Consider the following 20,442-nt stretch of genomic DNA (forward strand, 5'->3'; position numbering starts at 1 on the left):
TGAACGCTCACTACACTTCCTGTTTAGAAACACCATAGCCGCCATATTTAAATATAATTTTGCCAACGGAACATATATTTTTCAGCAAAGAAAGAAACTGCAATAAAAGTGCAATAAACAAACGGATACATTCACTGTGTGTTCTGCCTCTCATTTGTTGATGAAACAAAACCAACAGCAACACAATTTACCACCAAGAGCGGATAGTTTAGTCTCACAAAAGACCGCCGGTGTTGTTAGCTACATGCTAATGTGAATAGCATTATCTATGTATAGTATATAGCTTAAATGCTAACGTAATGTGGTAACGCTAACGTCAGGAATGAGACAACAGACATCAGTCGATCACACTCTTCAACAATACGTTTCGAACAAAAGTTTGTTACAATCATTTTCATATAACGCTACTTGGGACAGCTCTGCTGTAAACACTGGTGTAGCTGGCTCTGCTCTAATCTCTCTACCCCGCGCTCGGTTGCTAACTTGCTATTGTTTGACAGTCTGCCGTGAACATGGGAAATAATTGCGACAGCTCTGCTGTAAACACTGGGAATAACCTCGGTTGCTATGCCCACACGCACCCGCAAAACCGCAAAACTTCACCCTGGACTCCGGTTTTCAAAGACCGGGGTTGCAGTGTAGCAAACCCCCGGTTGTGTGTGGCCGAACAGTGCAACTGCGCACATACAATCATGGTTATATTAAATCCAGCGCTCGTGTGGACTGGGCCTAACACTCACCATGAGGAGATGCTGGTGGAGGTAAACTAACACTCACCATGAGGAGATGAAGGTAAACTAACACTCACCATGAGGAGATGCTGGAGGAGGTAAACTAACACTCACCATGAGGAGATGAAGGTAAACTAACACTCACCATGAGGAGATGCTGGAGGAGGTAAACTAACACTCACCACGAGGAGATGCTGGAGGAGGTAAACTAACACTCACCATGAGGAGATGCTGGAGGAGGTAAACTAACACTCACCATGAGGAGATGAGGGTAAACTAACACTCACCATGAGGAGATGCTGCTGGAGGTAAACTAACACTCACCATGAGGAGATGATGGTGGATGTAAACTAACACTCACCATGAGGAGAGGCTGGTGGAGGTAAACTAACACTCACCATGAGGAGATGGAGGTAAACTAACACTCACCATGAGGAGATGGAGGTGAAGGTAAACTAACAATTACCATGAGGAGATGAAGGTAAACTAACACTCACCATGAGGAGATGAAGGTGGAGGTAAACTAGTACTCACCATGAGGAGATGAAGGTAAACTAACACTCACCATGAGGAGATGAAGGTGAAGGTAAACTAACACTCACCATGAGGAGATGGAGGTAAACTAACACTCACCATGAGGAGATGAAGGTGGAGGTAAACTAACACTCACCATGAGGAGATGAAGGTGAACTAACACTCACCATGAGGAGATGCTGGTGGAGGTAAACTAACACTCACCATGAGGAGATGATGCTGGTGGAGGTAAACTAACACTCACCACGAGGAGATGATGCTGGTGGAGGTAAACTAACACTCACCATGAGGAGATGGAGGTAAACTAACACTCACCATGAGGAGATGCTGGTGAAGGTGAACTAACACTCAGAATACACATTTCTTCAACTTTGGCCATTACTTTTGTGTCGTTTCTTTCTTTAGTCTAAAAATGAGACTGTAGCCTTTTATGGATTTCGGAGTGCTGGTCGCACCCAACCAGAGGAGCTTGTCTGGGTGATTTCACTGTGTTTATAATAATGCACTGACAGTGACAGAGAGAAAACTGGTGTTATGGTTTGTAACCGACCCCAATCGCACAACACAAGACAGGTATGAGAGTAAGCCAAAACAGGGCATTTATTCAATACAAACAAAAAGCGGCACTGTCCCTTTAAGGGAGAACACAAAAACACTGGAACAAAGAAATAGGGAAAAATGTGGCACTGTGCCTTTAAGAGGCGAGCAGGCTAAGGGGAAAGGCTAAGGGACAGGGCCAGGGCAAAAGGTCAGGGCAGGAACAGGGGCAATGGAGAGGGGGAACAGGGACAGAGGCCCGGGGAGGCGGCCTGGGGACAGGGACAGAGAAACAGGGTTAAGGCCTTGGACAGGGCGAGGGCCAGAGCTGCTTACAGGGAAGGCAGGGTTCCGACGGCGGAGGCCTGGCAAGGAGATCCTCCTTGGAAGCGATGCGCGCCGGCTTGGGCGTCTGGAGTTGGAGCGCGCCGGCTTGAAGAGACGCATCCTCCCGTGGTATAGGAAGCGATGCTCGCCGGCTTGGGCGTCTGGAGTAGGAGCGCGCCGGCTTGGAGAGACGCATCCTCCCGTGGTATAGGAAGCGATGCGCGCCGGCTTGAGGTCTGGAGTGGGAGCGCGCCGGCTTGGGCGTCTGGAGTAGGAGCGCGCCGGCTAGAAGAGACGCATCCTCCCGTGGTATAGGAAGTGATGCGCGCCGGCTTGGGCGTCTGGAGTAGGAGCGTGCCGGCTTGGAGAGACGCATCCTCCCGTGGTATAGGAAGCGATGCGCGCCGGCTTGAGGTCTGGAGTGGGAGCGCGCCGGCTTGGGCGTCTGGAGTAGGAGCGCGCCGGCTAGAAGAGACGCATCCTCCCGTGGTATAGGAAGCGATGCGCGCCGGCTTGGCCGTCTGGAGTAGGAGCGCGCCGGCTTGGAGAGACGCATCCTCCCGTGGTATAGGAAGTGATGCGCGCCGGCTTGGGCGTCTGGAGTAGGAGCGCGCCGGCTTGAAGAGACGCATCCTCCCGTGGTATAGGAAGCGATGCGCGCCGGCTTGGGCGTCTGGAGTAGGAGCGCGCCGGCTTGAAGAGACGCATCCTCCCGTGGTATAGGAAGCGATGCGCGCCGGCTTGAGGTCTGGAGTGGGACACTGGAAAACCTCCCGTAGGGAATTAGAGAGCGCAGACGGTGTCCCACTCCAGGCAAACGGCGACAGGTGGTGATGGCTGGCACCTCGTCTCACGCCGGAGACGCGGCAGGTGATGGTAACGTCCAGGACTCCATGAACACTGAACACAGAAAAGGATAAAGAGTCCAGAACAAAGAACCAGCATACAGAACGACCCGATGAGGACTGGAGGGGAGGTCCAGGTATTTAAAGCCCTCTGGGGCGCTAATCATAACTTATCACAGCTGTGAAAGGTAGTCCAAGGGTGGGGGCTGGTGAAGAGCAGAGGAGAGTAAAACATCGCGAGGGTGGGGGCTGGTGAGGTGAGGAGAACAGGGAATTAAAGGTCCAGGGAACAGGCGAAACCTCACAACTGGATCAGCAAAAGAAGAAGCTGTTATGAGATACAGTCAAATGGAATACTTGGGAAAAAAATTTTTTTTCAGGTGAATTATGTTTTCAAACCTAGTTATCTAAAGGTGGTTAGTTTGGCTGTTGTGCCATACTTTCAGGTGTATCTACAGCATAACAACAGCAGATACATGAGCTGTCCAATACATTTCATCCTAATATGGTTATTCTCCTCATGGGTTCAGTTTATTTTGCTCCCCCGTATTTAATATATATTGTGTGTGTGTGTGTGTGTGTGTGTGTGTGTGTGTGTGTGTGTGTGTGTGTGTGTGTGTGTGTGTGTGTGTGTGTGTGTGTGTGTGTGTGTGTGTGTGTGTGTGTGTGTGTGTGTGTGTGTGTGTGTGTGTGTGTGTGTGTGTGCGTGTGTGGATCTTGGCAGCTGTGGAAGGAGTTACGCCCTGACACCCCTCTCACCGGACGCATCTCTAAACAGTGGTGTGAAATCGGCTTCCAAGGCAGTGATCCCAAGACCGACTTCAGAGGCATGGGCCTGCTGGGTCTGCATAACCTGCTGTAAGTGTGTGTGTGTGTGAGAGAGAGAGAGAGAGAGAGAGAGAGAGAGAGAGAGAGAGAGAGAGAGAGAGAGAGAGAGAGAGAGAGAGAGAGAGAGAGAGAGGAGAGAGAGAGAGAGAGAGAGAGAGAGAGAGAGAGAGAGAGAGAGAGAGAGAGAGAGAGAGAGAGAGAGAGAGAGAGAGAGAGAGAGAGAGAGAGAGAGAGAGAGAGAGAGAGAGAGAGAGAGAGAGAGAGAGAGAGAGAGAGACAGACAGACAGACAGACAGACAGACAGACAGACAGACAGACAGACAGACAGACAGACAGACAGACAGACAGACAGACAGACAGACAGTTTGACAGACATACAGACAGTTAAACAGACAGATAGTTAGACAGACATACAGACAGTTAGACAGACAGATAGGGACAGACAGACATACAGACAGACAGACAGACAGACAGACAGACAGACAGACAGACAGACAGACAGACAGACAGACAGACAGACAGACAGACAGACAGACAGACAGACAGACAGACAGACAGACAGACAGACAGATAGTTAGACAGACATACAGACAGTTAGACAGACAGATAGGGACAGACAGACAGACAGACAGACAGACAGATAGTTAGACAGACATACAGACAGTTAGACAGACAGATAGGGACAGACAGACAGACAGACAGACAGACAGACAGACAGACAGACAGACAGACAGACAGACAGACAGACAGACAGACAGACAGACAGACAGACAGACAGACAGACAGACAGACAGACAGACAGACAGACAGACACTGGTGATAAAGAGGAATATGATGTCCTCCTGTTATTGGGCTTCATCCTTGAGGCTGTGGAATATGACTCCACTCCCCTGCGGCTGTGCTGATAACTCGCTGCACATATACCTCATGACTGACCATTGCTTCATGCCACCATTGACAAAGACATTACACTCCAATTTCGAGACGAGGGGAGAAACAGAGAGAGAGAGAGAGAGAGAGAGAGAGAGAGACAGGGAGAGACAGGGAGAGAGAGAGAGAGAGAGAGAGAGAGAGAGAGAGAGAGAGAGAGAGAGAGAGAGAGAGAGAGAGAGAGAGAGAGAGAGAGAGAGAGAGAGGGAGAGAGAGAGAGAGAGAGGGGGAGAGGGAGAGTGAGAGAGGGGGGGGAGAGAGAGGGGGGAGAGAGAGTGAGGGGAGAGGGAGAGAAAGAGAGAGAGAGAAGAGAGAGAGTGAGGGAGAGAGTGAGGCGAGAGAGAAAGAGAAGAGAAGAGAGAGAGAAAGAGAAGAGAGAGAAGAGAAGAGATAGAGAGAGAAGAGAGAGAGAGAAAGAGAGTGAGGGAGAGAGAGAGGTCACTTTGAGAGCAAACCTCTGAGGGAGGCAGTGAGCTTGAGTGTCTCTGACAGAGAGACTGCACAGTGTGCAATGTGTATGTTTGTGTCGTATCACATACTGTTGTCTATTCTTTCTCTTGGCAATAACAATTACTGTCAATAATACTCAGTCAGAGAAATTGTTGAGAAAACTGTGTCTTCAGTTCACTAGAGTGTCTGCTCTTCACAGGTTGGATATGTTTTACGTCTGATTATCACATGTCCTCCTCACTACAGAACGATAGAATTTAGGTAAAAAATCTGAGAAAAGCTCTTTAAAAAAAATATTCACAAAGATTTGTGAATAAAAAGGTAAATGAAGACCAAGTCACTGAGTAGCAACATTATGAATAATAATATTAATAATAATATGAATACAATTGTTACCTAAGAAGAGGTCGGTGTTGCCTAATAAGCACCAGCGAGGGAAGGGGGGTAATCGGCTCTGGGTGTAATAGGCTAACCTACATAATCCACAGATAAAGCCATAGTTAATGTTTTACAGTAGCTTATATTTATGGATACACTGGATACATATTTCTGTACAATAATATCACACAGGCACTGTGTGTCTTTATACAGTCGTACAATTCAATCTCACTCACAAAACTCTATTCACAATAATAATAATAATATCTGCTGATAGGTGTCAGTATGTAAATAGGGAATCCTGTCTATAAACTTGTATTTCTATCTCCTACCTTGTTTTATTTATATTTTTTATGTTCTTATTTGCCCTTGTACATCCTCTTCCAACCGCTGCTGTGTTGTCAATGTTACCTTTCATATTGTAATATAGTTTGGGTGAGTATTTTTCCTACTACTCTCCACAAATTTCTTGGTCCTCCAGAAACGCTTTTTTAGGATTGCAACTCGATCAAAGTCACACAGCTCATCTGCTCCTCTATTTCAGAAACTCCAGATTCTCACTGTTTAGTTCAAGTTCAAGTTTCAAGTTTGTTTATTATGTTAGGGATTGTGTTGGCGGAGGACCCAAACGCAGAACAGACACGACGAGAGGTAGATGTAGATTCTCGAATTTGAGCACTGCTCCTTTAATTAGAGTAATTAGGTAATGAAAAGAACGCAAGTCTCCAAAACGTACAAAACAATAAACACGTCACACGACGGTGCTGCATATACTCGCAGTTGAGACACATAAAATAAAGAAAGCAAAACAACAGTAGCGACACTAAACTGAGGAAACTAGAAAACAAACGAGAACAAAACACAGCTAGGCTGGAAAAGGCGCACGGTGCAAAAACGTTAAACAAGACACTGTTCCGCGAACGGCAGGAACAGACCACGGGAAGAACCAAACACACAGAACTATGCAGGAAACGCAATAACGCCACAGGGAAGACAAGGAACTCACAGGCATAAATACAGAGGTTGATTACTAACGGGAGACAGCTGGGGAGACAGACACTAAGGATTAAACAAGAATATCAAAACACAAACTGGGAACAGGTCTAGACTAGAACATTTAAATATACTGCGGAGCACATAGGACCGATAGCAGAAACATAGGGAGTACATTAGCACAGTGTTAATTTGGGCAGCTATTTAAATTTTAGTTTTAGTCTTAGTCATGTGTCAAATGCTCCTTTTTCATTTTCATCATATTTAGTCATTTTTATAGTCTTTTATTTATTATTCTTTCTCTTTTTATTTGTATTTTTATACAACACTATGAACGTTTAACATTGTTTAGGTGGAGGCTTCAAAATAAGCCCTTTGGGTTTTCTGCCTCTCCCTGCACTGTATGTTATTTTTGTGTATTTTTTAAACTGTGCAAAATAAAAAGCTGAAACTAAACTGAATGTTGGAATATAGAGTTTCTCTTTGATATCTTTACCCAATAACATGTTTCCTCCTCCACCCGTCTCCATAGGTATTTTGCGGAGCACGACAAGGCCACCGCTCTGCAGGTGCTCCACGACTCTCTTCAGCCCAAACAAAAGTATGTTGTTGACCCTGTTCCTCTGAACGCTAAACCATGTGAGATTAGACGTCTGAGACATTGTAATCAGGGAAACTATAAAAGAAGGAAGGGTTATCATGTCAGAATACCAGCGTTCTATGCTCTGCATTGGTGCCAGACTTTGGTGCCAAGCTCACTAATAAAATATAAAATTCTAAATATACAAGCCAGCTGAGGAAATATACATCAACCAATATATCAAATGTTAGCTAGTTAAAGAATTGCAGATGATTCTGACATCCCAGGTAACCGGGAGGTGTAGTGGTTACGTCATTGTTGTTTCCGGCCGGTCCACCTCACTTGAAATTGCAATGTATTTCCAATGGACACATTTCTAAATCGTCTCGTTTAAAACAAATAAAGCATGCACATTGGCATGGTGTACCTATCTGTGTGTATTCACAGAAACAATTTGCAATTAATCGTAAAATAATTACGTATAATTTTATTTCAACCAAAAATGCTTAAACAATAATGTTAGTGATCGAAGGGAACAAATTTTGTGCAAAATTGGAAAGCTTACCAATGTTCATGAGGCAGAATTATTACAATAGCCGATAATACATTTTCCCAATGATAAATCCCTATATGGGTGGACCGCGCGGGAAACTAAAGTGACGTCAGACTACACCTCCCTATAGACCTGTTTAAATGACAGGTCATAAATGAGGACACGGCGATCCCCTTCAACTCAATGCAAACTGAAAGTTTCCATACTTAGCATCAATGTGCATTCACACGCTACTCAGTGACTGGATGACCCTTCCTTCTTTTATAGTTTCCTTAATTGTAATGAGCTTAATTGTAATGCTGAGAAAATTTCCCCAAAACCCTAAAGGGTTACTAGACGGGTTCCAAGAAGCCTGACACAACTCAGTGGAACTCTTGTCATCCATAATTCTCTGCTTTCACGTCTTCTGCTTGATCTTGTTTGTGTCTTACGGCTTTGTGTCATTCAGATTTGCAATGTTTTTGATTGTCTGCACAGCGTTTTGGCATTTGTTTTGACCAGCACCTTTCATCCCAAATGAACACAATTTTCTTTTTTCGCCTCCACCTCCATTCTGTCCATCCCTTCTCTCTTCCCCATGTGCACTGTAGGAGCGCACACAGAGAGGCAAGGTACTAAATTTCACTTCCATTCACATGTTTTTGCGCTGAATCCACGGCTTTCTCTTGTATGCATTTCTGTTTCGCACATCTGTCTCGTTCCATTGAGAGGAAAACATATTTTCTTATCACTAAGCGCCAAGCGAGCCACGTCTGTTCTCACGCTGCAGGGTTTTGTTTCCTGAAGAATTGTCACCAGCCTCCTGTCTTCTGAAACTATCTTTATTTATTTTTATTTATTTTATTTAACCAGGCATGTCAATTAAGAATGTATTCTTATTTACAAGACAAGGGGGCCTCTCAAAGGGTAACAGGGAAAGGGGACTAAATAAGATCAAATAAAATAGAAAAGAGACAGACGATACATACATCACAGAGGTACGGGAAATAATTAAAACACACATCAAACAAACAACCAAATAAAATGACATGGTATGTAGTACATGAAGCAGAACAGACACATTACAGTTACAAGGCTTGGTGACAGTCGCAGGTGTGTGTGTGTGTGTGTGTGTGTAAACAACGATAGTGAGGAGGATCAATTTGTCCATTTTCAAAGTCTTTTGTATCTCGTCGTTCCTACTGCTGGGAGCAGCACATTGGAAATTGGAGCAATGAATTTCTAACAGTTCTATTGCTTATTTTTATTATTATGAAACGAAATAAAATGACATCCATGCAATGTTGAGATGAAAGGGTTTAATTTCCCACTGATAACAATACAGAAGCACTGATAACAATACAGAAGCACTGATAATAATACAGACGCACTGATAACAATACAGAAGCACTGATAACAATACAGACGAACTGATAGCAATACAGAAGCACTGATAACAAATGCAGAAAAAAACATGTCTGGTGCCAATTTCTAGCAGACAAAACCACTGGCATGAAAACTGCTGGGGCATCCTTGATTACAGTTGAATAATCATGCTCTTAAAAATCTTGACCCTTAATAGCAATTTATGACAAAAAGGCTTCATAACTTTAACCTATGCTACTAAATGATACTCATTTGCTTCACTACAAATGTATTCTATTTACTGTAGTACATGCAGTAGGGTATAGATGGTTTTAGTGGAATTGTGTTGTATAGGGAACAGCTTGAACTACTAGACGGTTTTAGTAGACATATGTTGCTATGGATAACAGCTTGAATTATAGATGGTTTTTGTGGAAATGTGTTGACCAGGATGGACTATAGTTCATTTACGGCTTGAAAATGTGTTCTGACCTACTTCCTGGTTGAAACTAACATGATAAAACTGCTATTTGCATTTCAAAACGGTAACGTCTATCTGTTGTCGTACGTACAATCCATTTGTACAGTTTGTACAGTTTGTACTGTAAGTTACTTAGATACACAAACAACCTGCCTTGATGGAGAAGCTAACTAACAATGAGCTAACTATTACAGTTTAGCTATAGTTAACTAGTTACACAGTTGTACAGCTAGCCATGTACCATTCTAAGCTAACGTCATATCAATCCGACAAACGATATGCAGTGGAAATGGTTGTATATGAACTGACAGATTGCCATTGCCATTTTTTTATTAAGATATAAACTTTATCCTCATTAGTTCATGACCTAGAAGTAGGCCATAACACATTTTTGCAAGTGGAACACATTTGGCACCACAGCAGTGTTTGTGTTCATTATGAGCAACTGACAGGAAATCAAATGCAGTCAGTTCTAGAATGCTGGTCAATGTTCTTTGTTGTCGTCAAGTTGAAACTGTTTATAAGGTACACACAGTGGAAAGGAACACAGTTACCCACATACATTACGGTGCTATCTCAGTTGTTGACAGTTGACTCAACTACTCATCTTGTGTGTCCTTCACAGTGACATGAGCAAAGCAGAATGGGAACAGAAGAACATAGACAAAGCTATTGGGTAAGTGTCTGCAACACACACGTAGCACAGCCGCTGTTTATTATGGCAGATTAGGACTGCATTCCTGCTACTGCTGCAGTGCTGCTGGACCATCTTGACCGTCTGTGTGTGTGTGTGTGTGTGTGTGTGTGTGTGTGTGTGTGTGTGTGTGTGTGTGTGTGTGTGTGTGTGTGTGTGTGTGTGTGTGTGTGTGTGTGTGTGTGTGTGTGTGTGTGTGTGTGTGTGTGTGTGTGTGTGTGTGTGTGTGTGTGTGTGTGTGTGTGTGTGTGTGTGTGTGTGTGTGTGTGTGTGTGTGTGTGTGTGTGTGTGTGTGTGTGTGTGTGTGTGTGTGTGTGTGTGTGTGTGTGTGTGTGTGTGTGTGTGTGTGTGTGTGTGTGTGTGTGTGTGTGTGTGTGTGTGTGTGTGTGTGTGTGTGTGTGTGTGTGTGTGTGTGTGTGTGTGTGTGTGGATGAGGTAGCAGTCAGTATTTCAGTGTTCAGCACCCTGTTTACCAGGATGCTATTGCCCTGGTCTGTCTTGCAATTCCAGTCTACGTTGTAGACTGTAGGTGCATCATGTATAGAGCGGTGAAGTCTGTATAAAGATATGGGCTCGGCTTGCTTCACAATGTAGTGACAGACACGCTGATGTTTCGCTACTGTGAGCCTCTTCATTAATTCCTTACCATGTATGTAGCCTACTGTATGTTTTTATTGTCTCCCCTTCAGCTACTCATTTGCCATCGTGGGCATCAACATCACGGACCTCGCCTACTCTCTGCTAGTGAGCGGAGCCCTGAAAACCCACCTGTACAACGTGGCGCCTGAGATGCCCAGCTTACTGCACTTCCAGCAGACCTTCTGTGAGTTGAGCCCAGGGCCGTTTCTTGCCATAATTATGCGGACTATGCGGTTGCATAGGGCCCCCGAAGCCACCAGGGGGCCCCCTAAGCTGCCATTTCTATTTTTATATTAAAATGATCAGTCTCTCTTGGTAGCCTAGCACTCTAGTGCGTTGAGTGAAAGCACCTATATGCTCAAGATTCTTTTTTAAATTATATATATATCCTGTAGGGAAGTAACAAATCATCAGCTTAAAAGATTTTAAAAGATATAAGAGTTTGGGCGGCTGGGTGGCACAGCGGACATTGCGCTCGTCACCAACGCAAGAGACCGGGTTCGACTCCGGCTGTCGGCGTTGCCTCCGGCTTGGGCCAGCCGTCATACTAACTCAATTGGCAGAATTAGTGGGGTGGAAGTCGATGGGTGGTAATCTGGACGTTGTGGACAGCGACTCCTACAGGTCGGTTGGGGACACCTGCACAGCAGAGACAGGAAATGGCGGGGGTAGTGTGAGCCTCCCACACGTTACACCTCGCCAATGAGAGTCCGCGCTGGCAGGTGAAAAGATGTGACAGGCTGCCTCCTCGTGTACCGGAGGGGACACGTAATGCAAGGCTTCTATCCTCCCTACAACCGGCCAGTGGGGGGCATATGCGAGCAACGTTCAAGACAGGGGAGGGGGGAGGCCCCTGGTTCGTGGACTCGGCGGGTCATGGTGTTAAAGAGGCATGATGCTTTGCCTCGCTGGGGCGCCGGACTCGGGGTCCTCAAGGGTTGGGGATCGTGGCTGCTGTGTAGGGAGATGGAGGGGGCTCAGGATGATCACTGTACAGTCTGTCTCAATTATTGTCTTGTCATGTTGTGTTAAGTTATTGTCATGGGATGTCTTTTTATGTATTATTATTATTATTATTATTATTATTATTATTATTATTATTATTATTATTATTATTATTATTATTATTATTATTATTATTATTATTATTATTATTATTATTATTATTATTATTATTATTATTATTATTATTATTGTATTGTAAAAAAAAAAAAAAAATTTGATCAAAAAATTAAGACAGGGGAGGGGTGAATTGGCACAGTGGTATTGGGATGGGAGAAAAATAGAAAAAAGAGGAGAAAAAGTGGATAAAAAAAAGGATATAAGAGGGAGTGGCGCAGTGGGCAAGGCGCTCACAACGAATGCTCTCCACATTGCTTTCAGTTTAGCTGGTTGTCCACAGTAATACACATTGGCCGTATTACGGGGAGGGAAACTGAAGGGTGGGGATCGGGCGTTGTGGACAGCGACTCCTACAGGTCGGTTGGTGTGCCTGCGCAGTATAATCAAGAAGTGACGGGGGCGGGGCCCCTCCAAAAGCCCAGACCCCCGACGCTGAAAGATCGAGCCGCGCAGGTGAAAAGATGCGACGGCTGTTACCTCGAGTATCGGAGGGGACTCGTGCTATGTATGACTTAGTCCACATTGCAGCCGGCTTGTGGGAGGCAAGAAACAATGTTCGAAGACAGGGGAGGGTTGAATTGGACGATATGAAAATTGGGATGGGAGGAAAAATAGAAAAATGGGAGAAAAAGTGGATAAAAAAAAAAAGGATGTAAGAGTTTTTCACGGATCTAGCCTGTTTTCCTTTTAACCTGTTCCACCCCAGGTGAAAATCTGCATAAAATGTATACCTAGGTATACCTAGGTAAATGGAATATTGCTCCACTTCTACAAGGGCTATTTGCATATTCTTGGTATCTAGGTACATCTATGGACCTCAATGAATGTATTCTCAGTGTCAGAAATATTGTGTCTATTACTAGGCTTGCTTAAATTGTGATGAAACAAAGGAAAATATGAATTATGATTTTTCTTTTCATCTTTGACAGTGAATAACACCATGATAATAATGACCAGACTTAAAATACTGCCACTGACCTCGTTCAGTACCCTCTTGAGATCATGTGTACAAAAGATCTAAGGAAATTAATAAAGGGAAGATGATAAAACCGAAGGTTCTGTATATAAAGTACTGAATTCTCCCATCCGGACCAATGCAATTTGAAATATTATTATAGAATATAGAATATATGCTTATACATTACCTTATTATAGCCAATTCGCACATTTATATATATATACATATAGTATCTTTCAAATGCCCGAGTTCAATTTGGATTTAGCATCACCAGGCATGCATAATAACAGATAATAATATCTACTGTACTAGACTGTACTTTTTTATTTTTCTCACAGTGCAACCATTTTGAAACGAATTTCAGATCTAGTTGTTCCTATATGCTCACAATAGGGAGGATAAACTAACTGCGTTTCAATATTTGTCAAATCGTTACCTTTTGTGGCTTATTATCAAGAATAATAAAAGTTATTGACATATTCCATAATTCAACTCTGAACTTTGAACCCCCATAGAACTTGAAGGGAAATGTAGTTTTGAAAAGTTTCAACGCTACACCAATAGACCACCGTAACACTTCCGGGATTCTGAAATCAGGGAGGAGATTGCGGGGGGGTCAAATGAATGAATGTGGACGAGAGCCGTGATGTAAGTGGTTGCCGATACGGCTGTGGGGGTGCTAGAGACATGATCGAATAGACGTTTATGCGCCTCGCTCTCCTGAACACGGCGTGACCCATAACTAATCGATCAGAACTAAATCGGCAGAGAAAAAGCCCATTTTAAAGCACCTATTCCGCATGGACATGCGCAGAGTGCCCATGGAGTCTGGACGACGCGAGATGACGCTCGAATGAATGTGGACTGTTCTATCAGAGGGGGGAGCTTCGATGGCCAGTGTCCTTTCAGCTGAACAGGATAATGAAAAAATGATCCCACTAAATGGCCAGACGCGTCTTATGGCGACATCTACAATTACCTCATTGAGTCTCCAGGTAGACTAATGTTTATATTTAAGTGCAGCGGTCTGTAGCCACTTACATGACCATCGAAGCTCCCCCCTCTGATAGAACAGTCCACATTCATTCAAGCGTCATCTCGCGTCGTCCAGACTCCATGGGCACTCTGCGCATGTCCATGCGGAATAGGTGCTTTAAAATGGGCTTTTTCTCTGCCGATTTAGTTCTGATCGATTAGTTATGGGTCACGCCGTGTTCAGGAGAGCGAGGCGCATAAACGTCTATTCGATCATGTCTCTAGCACCCCCACAGCCGTATCGGCAAGCACTTACATCACGGCTCTCGTCCACATTCATTCATTTGACCCCCCCGCAATCTCCTCCCTGATTTCAATGTAACGCGGAAGTGTAGTGGTCTATGAGTGCCCTCGACAAAATGGAAACTACAATTTGCGTTTTTTTCTATTTCCAAAATGGTCGCCGGCTCGGATAAAATTTCTACAAAACGAGAAGGTAAAACCATATTATGCCACTTATAACCTATTGCTAACCTATTGCCAACCTAACGTTTTACATTCTACATGCTTTTGTGACATATTTGTGATGGTAATACTTGAAAACGGTTGATTTTAAAATCGCAAATGATTTCCATCAATCATAAAAATATGGATTTATGATCATAATGGCAAAAGGGGTCGGTACCGACCCAGAGGGGTGGAACAGGTTGTTAACACTTTCAGCGCCACGCTTAATCCCCATCTGCGCTGCCTGTGGCCACACTTAAAAAGATGGTCATTTTCACGGTGTTTCATGATGTTTGCAGAGCTATATCTATATTCTATATTATAGCTATGGAGACAATACTATGGCTCATTTGACAGTCACTATCTCTCTCGTCCAACATGTACGTTTGTGTATTATCCCGTGGTGAATATTGTATAGTTCCAGAGTGATCCGGGCTAATTCCTGGAAGCTGAGTTATGGAGCGATATGTGCATTTTGCGAAAGTCGTTCACGTTGCTCGCCTGGACACGATACTATTTCCAAATCAAAGGTATATAATAGGTATTATGTTTCATCATGAAGGCATCAAAGGGGGGGGGGTAGTTTTGTGATGCTCAGATCGTCAGCAACGGCATATACGTTTTGGAGTATGTGACATATGATCGTTGCGATCGATGTGAAATCATTGTAGGATCAAAGTAGGATTGACGTCATATAGTCCTTACCTTTGCTAGGAGGTATTCCAAAATTAATATTCCAATTGTCTGATCACGATTTCCAGTATTGATGTCCATCGTGCATCAAGTGTGCTGGACACGTTCCAAGTGGCTCGAATGAAGCATTTCACTTGCCCGGGTCCCATTCTCCGCCCGGACCATATAAAATGTAACACACAGTGTGAAATAACGTTTCAAAGGGTAGGCGATACTGTCACCTAGCAGGATTCGGCCGGCATTGCAATCTCGATGTCTCAGAATGAGTCCCAATGATACACCGAGGTCCGTGAGACTGTATAGAATATTAAAATCGAATAAAAGAAAAAACGATGAAAACGGGTTTTCGGGGGTTCTGGCCTCAACCGCTGGCGAGATAACCCGAGAAATGTCGGGCCTGGCGCTGAAAGTGTTAAAGTGCACCAGATTGATAATATTTAAATGTTAAATGCATGCCCACCTTAGAGGGTTTGGAATCCCCCCACCCACATTTTGCATAGGGCCCACAAAAAGCTAGAAACCGCCCTGGTTGAGCCTCTTTACTGCCAGTCTCCCAGAGAGGTGACCGTACTACCACGACTGCCTGTCTGAGAGGACGAGAATGGATGAATCCTATGCATGATGATCAGTGTCATTAATAAACGTATGAGTGGCATAAGTTATTAGCATAACTCTATAGCTCAGGTACGGCTAAAATGACACAACCTCAAATCAAACTCTACTGCTAATGTGATATGGCCCGGTTGAGTTCTGTTGTTTATATAGAATGTCAACTTGTAATTTAATTTCAACGTGAGTTGAAATTATGGCTTTTGACAGTTTAAAGAGGAAATGGTTGAAGGCCATTGCCAGTTTGTGTCACTTTGGATAAACCTCAAGGCTAATTTGTCAGTTGATGTGAAGTGGCTGACCTTAGTTTGACACTAGTGCAATTATCGTTTTCTATTCAGATATTTTTAGTAGGTCAAGTAGGGAAGGAATATTGTTTAGAAATGGTATAATTTGAACTTAGTTGGCAAGTAACTCTAGACTTAAGACCTCTACCTCTGGAGCCAGGGCCGATTCTAGATTTTCTGGGGCGCTATGCAAAATCTTGTTTAGCGGCCCCCTATCTCAAGATGGCTGCAGTACTACAATATCAAGATAACTAGCTATTTCTTTATCTTTTTTTGTTTGTTATGTTTCCTGGCAAAGCCACATTCTACTTGCTAATGTTAATGTGCAGGGGACCCCTGGTGGCTTCGGGGGCCCTATGCAACCACATAATCCACGTATAGACAGAAACTGCCCTATCTGGAGCCACATGTATCCCCCAGGCCAAGGGTTGAATCCCGCCAGAAAATCACTTCCTGTGTCTCCCTCTCTGCTTTCCTATGGTCTTGGAAAAAAAACGAGTTGCTCTAAAAAAACGACAACTATTCACTTACTAAATACAATTTCAAACACCTAAGGGTTTGGACACTTTTGTGTGTCACTCTGACCTCTTCCTTCCTTCCTTCCTTCCTTCCTTCCTTCCTCTCAGGTTACCTGATGCAGGAGTTCCACCGCTTCTGGGTAGAAGAGGACCCCTGTGACATCATGGAGTTCAACCACGTACGCTCCAAGTTCTACCGCCGGATCCTGCGCCAGCTGAAGAACCCTGACATGGCGCTCTGCCCCCACTTCTCTGCCTCCGACCTCCGCCTGGTCAGCCTGTAAACCCCCACCCTGACCTTTAACCTTTCTTCAACCCCTGACACCCTCCATATCTCCCCAGCAACCCTGAGAGAGAGGGAGATTCTCCCTAGAATCATTACCAGAATACCTTCATTTCGTGCCAAAATGGAAGATGATCACGCCGATGAGATATACGCGTCTAGTAGGGGACGACCTCTCCCTTCTCTGTTCACCCCACCTCTTAACCACGACTGACGTCATGTCACGCCACTGCCAACAGCTCACTTAGCCAGCATACACACACACACACAGACAGGTACACACGCACACACACATAGGTCAAGCTCCTGCATCACAGATGACCATAGGGATTGTAGGGGTGCATGTGGAGGCTGCCCCAGCACCGTCACGTCATCATCAGTCGCTTTAAACACTTTGTGATATGATTGTACGACAGAAATTTGTTGCCAGTTATGTTATAATTTCTATTATTATAAAAACGGAACAAAAGCTTTGTTTTCCGATTATCCCGTTTGAACGCGAGTCGTCGTTAAGCACCAGTTTCTTTTGGCCACAGTTCGGGCTACTTGGACGGGGCGAGCCGATATCATTGTAAAAAGGCTGCCAAAAGCGATGCCCTTTAATGTTTTTGTATATAAAACCACGGATAAGAGTAGAGAAGGTGTAGGTGTAACTGATCTGTTGAAATATATTGGACACTGTTCAGTCAAATGTTGTCCTGCAAAGTAGGCATCTTTATATAATGGATTATCCTTGGCCCTTTATTAGTTCATTACTATAGATTGTAGAGTGCTTTTTAAGCCGATGCATGACACAAACACGAGGATTCTCCTTTTGCCAAAATACAGAATGTGGAGAACACACACAATATTAACAGCAGTTTGTTTTACACGGGGCACATCTTATTAAAGACAACAGATTTAGAAATCTGTGTGCACTTGTGGGTGTATATTGATTTGTGAATGTGAAGATTTACACGATTAGATGCACATTTTGTGAATGTTTAATGTTGCACAAAATAATGGAAATGTGTCGATTTGCATTTATCTGTGCAAAACTATACACATTCAATGTTAATGCACCACCCGCTCCCAGGTAGCAAAACCATAATGTGAACCTGAGTGTACAAAACTTTTGTCTTTTTGAGCTCCCAATTTATTTTATGAATGTTCTTCTATTATTAATGATTGTTTGATGTGCAAATGTCTTTTTGCTTTATTGAATGTGACATCATTGTCCAATGTTATCTTAGCCAAAGCAATAATTTACAAAAACTTCAACAGACATTTCTCACTATGTAGTTATCTGCACCGTGTGCCTGCATTATGTATTTGTTTTGCTATGTATTTCTTTTAGGCTCTGATTTGGAGTTGGCTTGACTTAAAGGGGAAACACCACTCGATTTAAGAATTGATATGTTATTGACATAGTTAAGGACAGTTACTATTATATTGATCATGTGCGTTTATCTTACCGTGCTAGTAAAGAGGGAGCTACAGTAACACGTGAATCTGTGATGTCACAAAATCTGGATCAAATCCTCATTAGACAATGAATGGGAAAACTGATTCTGGAGACCCATGGAATGTTTATTTTTTCCCCCTACCCAAATCAGCTTTACTCTATTACTGTCAGTTCCAAGCCAGACTCGTAATCCTATTGAGATGTTAAAAGATGTGAGAGTGGGGGCGGCTGGGTGGCGCAGCGGACTAAGCGCTCGTCACCAACGCAAGAGACACTGGTATCGAATCCGGCTGTCAGCGTTGCCTCCGGCTTGGCCGGCCGTCATACTGGCTCGATTGGCAGAGTCAGCGGGAGGGAAGCCGGTGGGTGGGTCCGGGTCGTTGTAAACAGCGACTCCTACAGTTCGGCCGGGGTGCCTGCACAGCGAGGGAAGGATCTGGAGGGAGGTAGTGTGACCTTCCACACGTTACACTCTCCCAGTGAGAGTCCGCGCTGCCAGGTGAAAAGAAGCGGTGGGCTGGGTACACATGTGTTGGAGGAAGCATGTGATAGTCTCCGCCCTCCCAGACCGACGGTAGGGGGTAGAGTGCGCAACGACCAGGAAGGGGATTGGGAATTGGCATAACGACTAACATTGGGAGGGGATAAAAACGGAAAAAGAATGGGGAAAAATATATAAAAAGAAAAAAAATAGATGTGAGAGCACCTAGAGGGGTCTTGTGTGGGATGAGGGGTGCGTGTTCCTGGAAACACCCTGTGCGCAACTGTCAGTGAGTGCTTAATACCAAATAATACGTCTGAGGAATGACTTTAGTTTGGGTAATACATTCTCACTGCATAGACCTATCTCAACTCTGAATCACAGCCTTAGTTCTCTCTGAATGACAACTCAAACCCACACCTGTCACACACACCAGACAACCCGAACACCTCCATTCTTATTCACAGTAATTTGTTGGTTTTCTTCTACATCTGGGGGCAGGAAAACTATCCAAGGTTGTGCATGTTTTTGTTCTCGGTTTGGAACCGTCCACTGTTCTGGCTCACCATTTTTCGCAGACTTTGTCCTAACGAGCCAGGATCATGGTATCATCTAGACGACATGCTTGCGCTGTTGATTGTGTTGGAACAACGTTAGTGTTACGTTTCTTCCTTACGGAATGTCCACGCTTTTCTGTCAGCCGTTTACTTCAGTGAATGTCAGTATTGGTTTAATCTCTTGCTCGCGTTTTCAGTTTTCCTTTTGCTTTGCTGTCGTGGTGCGCCCTTGCACCATTTTCTTTATAGGACAATAGTTGTGTTATTACGAGTGTATGTAAGGCCACATGGCCCTGTCATAATGTAGATGGAGTTAGAACCACGCTGCTGTATATACGGCTTTTAAGCTACCTACAAAAGAGACCAGTATCTGCATGCTAATAATCATGCTGTGGCTTCCTGTAGCCCACTGTTCCTTAAAGCCTATAGGTCAACAGAAGACTCTTAAAGCCTATAGGTCAACAGAAGATTATTTCTAGAAGTAATGCACTTGTACGCTTCAATTGTCTGTGCTGTGTAACAGGTACTTTTTGAGACCACAATAAAAGCTAAATGTCAACAAAGGTTGTACTCGGTTCATTACCTTTTTTTCTCCTCCATCATGCAAATGTAGCATATGTTATTTCAGACATTATTTCATACAAATAGTGTGGGAGAGAGAGAGATCTTTTTAGCCCAATACAAAAAAATTACAGCAAAAACACATACACACAAGATAAACTACAAAGCCTAGAGTCAACCATAAAAGACTACCAGAACCCGCTACTCCCCAATTAAACTACAAGAACTACAGGACAAAATAAAATCACTTAAAACCAAGAAGGCCTGCAGCGCGGATGGTATCCTAAATTAAATGATACAATTCAGACTCAAAATTCCAATTGGCTATTGGTTATTCCCCAGGTTGGTGCCGCTTTGTTCCCTGATCACCATTTTGTGTCATGTTATTATTATCAATTTGTTGTCTGTGCATTTGATGTCTGTCTTGTCTGTGATGTTACACTCCCTGGTCTAATGTCTCTCCTGTCTGTGTTGGTCTTGTGATCTGGTTTAGTGTTGTTATATTGTGTGTATTTATATTTCAACGTTGTAATGTTTCTGTGTCACTCTGTTCTTCCCAGCTGAGTCTAATTACCCAATTACCCTCCTGTGTCAATCAGTGTC

General features: G+C 43.9%; 1 protein-coding gene across 1 annotated transcript in view; it reads left to right on the top strand.

Annotated features, from left to right (window-relative positions):
- Positions 1-19,820, top strand: part of elmod1 (ELMO/CED-12 domain containing 1) — a 34,517-nt gene extending 14,697 nt beyond the window's left edge. Inside the window, exons 7-11 of the mRNA XM_084319600.1 lie at positions 3,699-3,832; positions 7,086-7,154; positions 10,137-10,187; positions 10,895-11,028; positions 16,622-19,820. Of these exons, the coding sequence (XP_084175726.1) occupies positions 3,699-3,832; positions 7,086-7,154; positions 10,137-10,187; positions 10,895-11,028; positions 16,622-16,797 (564 nt within the window). The 3' untranslated portion in view covers positions 16,798-19,820. The remainder of the gene's footprint in view (positions 1-3,698; positions 3,833-7,085; positions 7,155-10,136; positions 10,188-10,894; positions 11,029-16,621) is intronic.
- Positions 19,821-20,442: the final 622 nt, after the last annotated feature.

This window comes from Notolepis coatsorum (genome assembly GCF_963971535.1).
Source record: "Notolepis coatsorum genome assembly, chromosome: 8".
NCBI lineage: Eukaryota > Metazoa > Chordata > Actinopteri > Aulopiformes > Paralepididae > Notolepis > Notolepis coatsorum.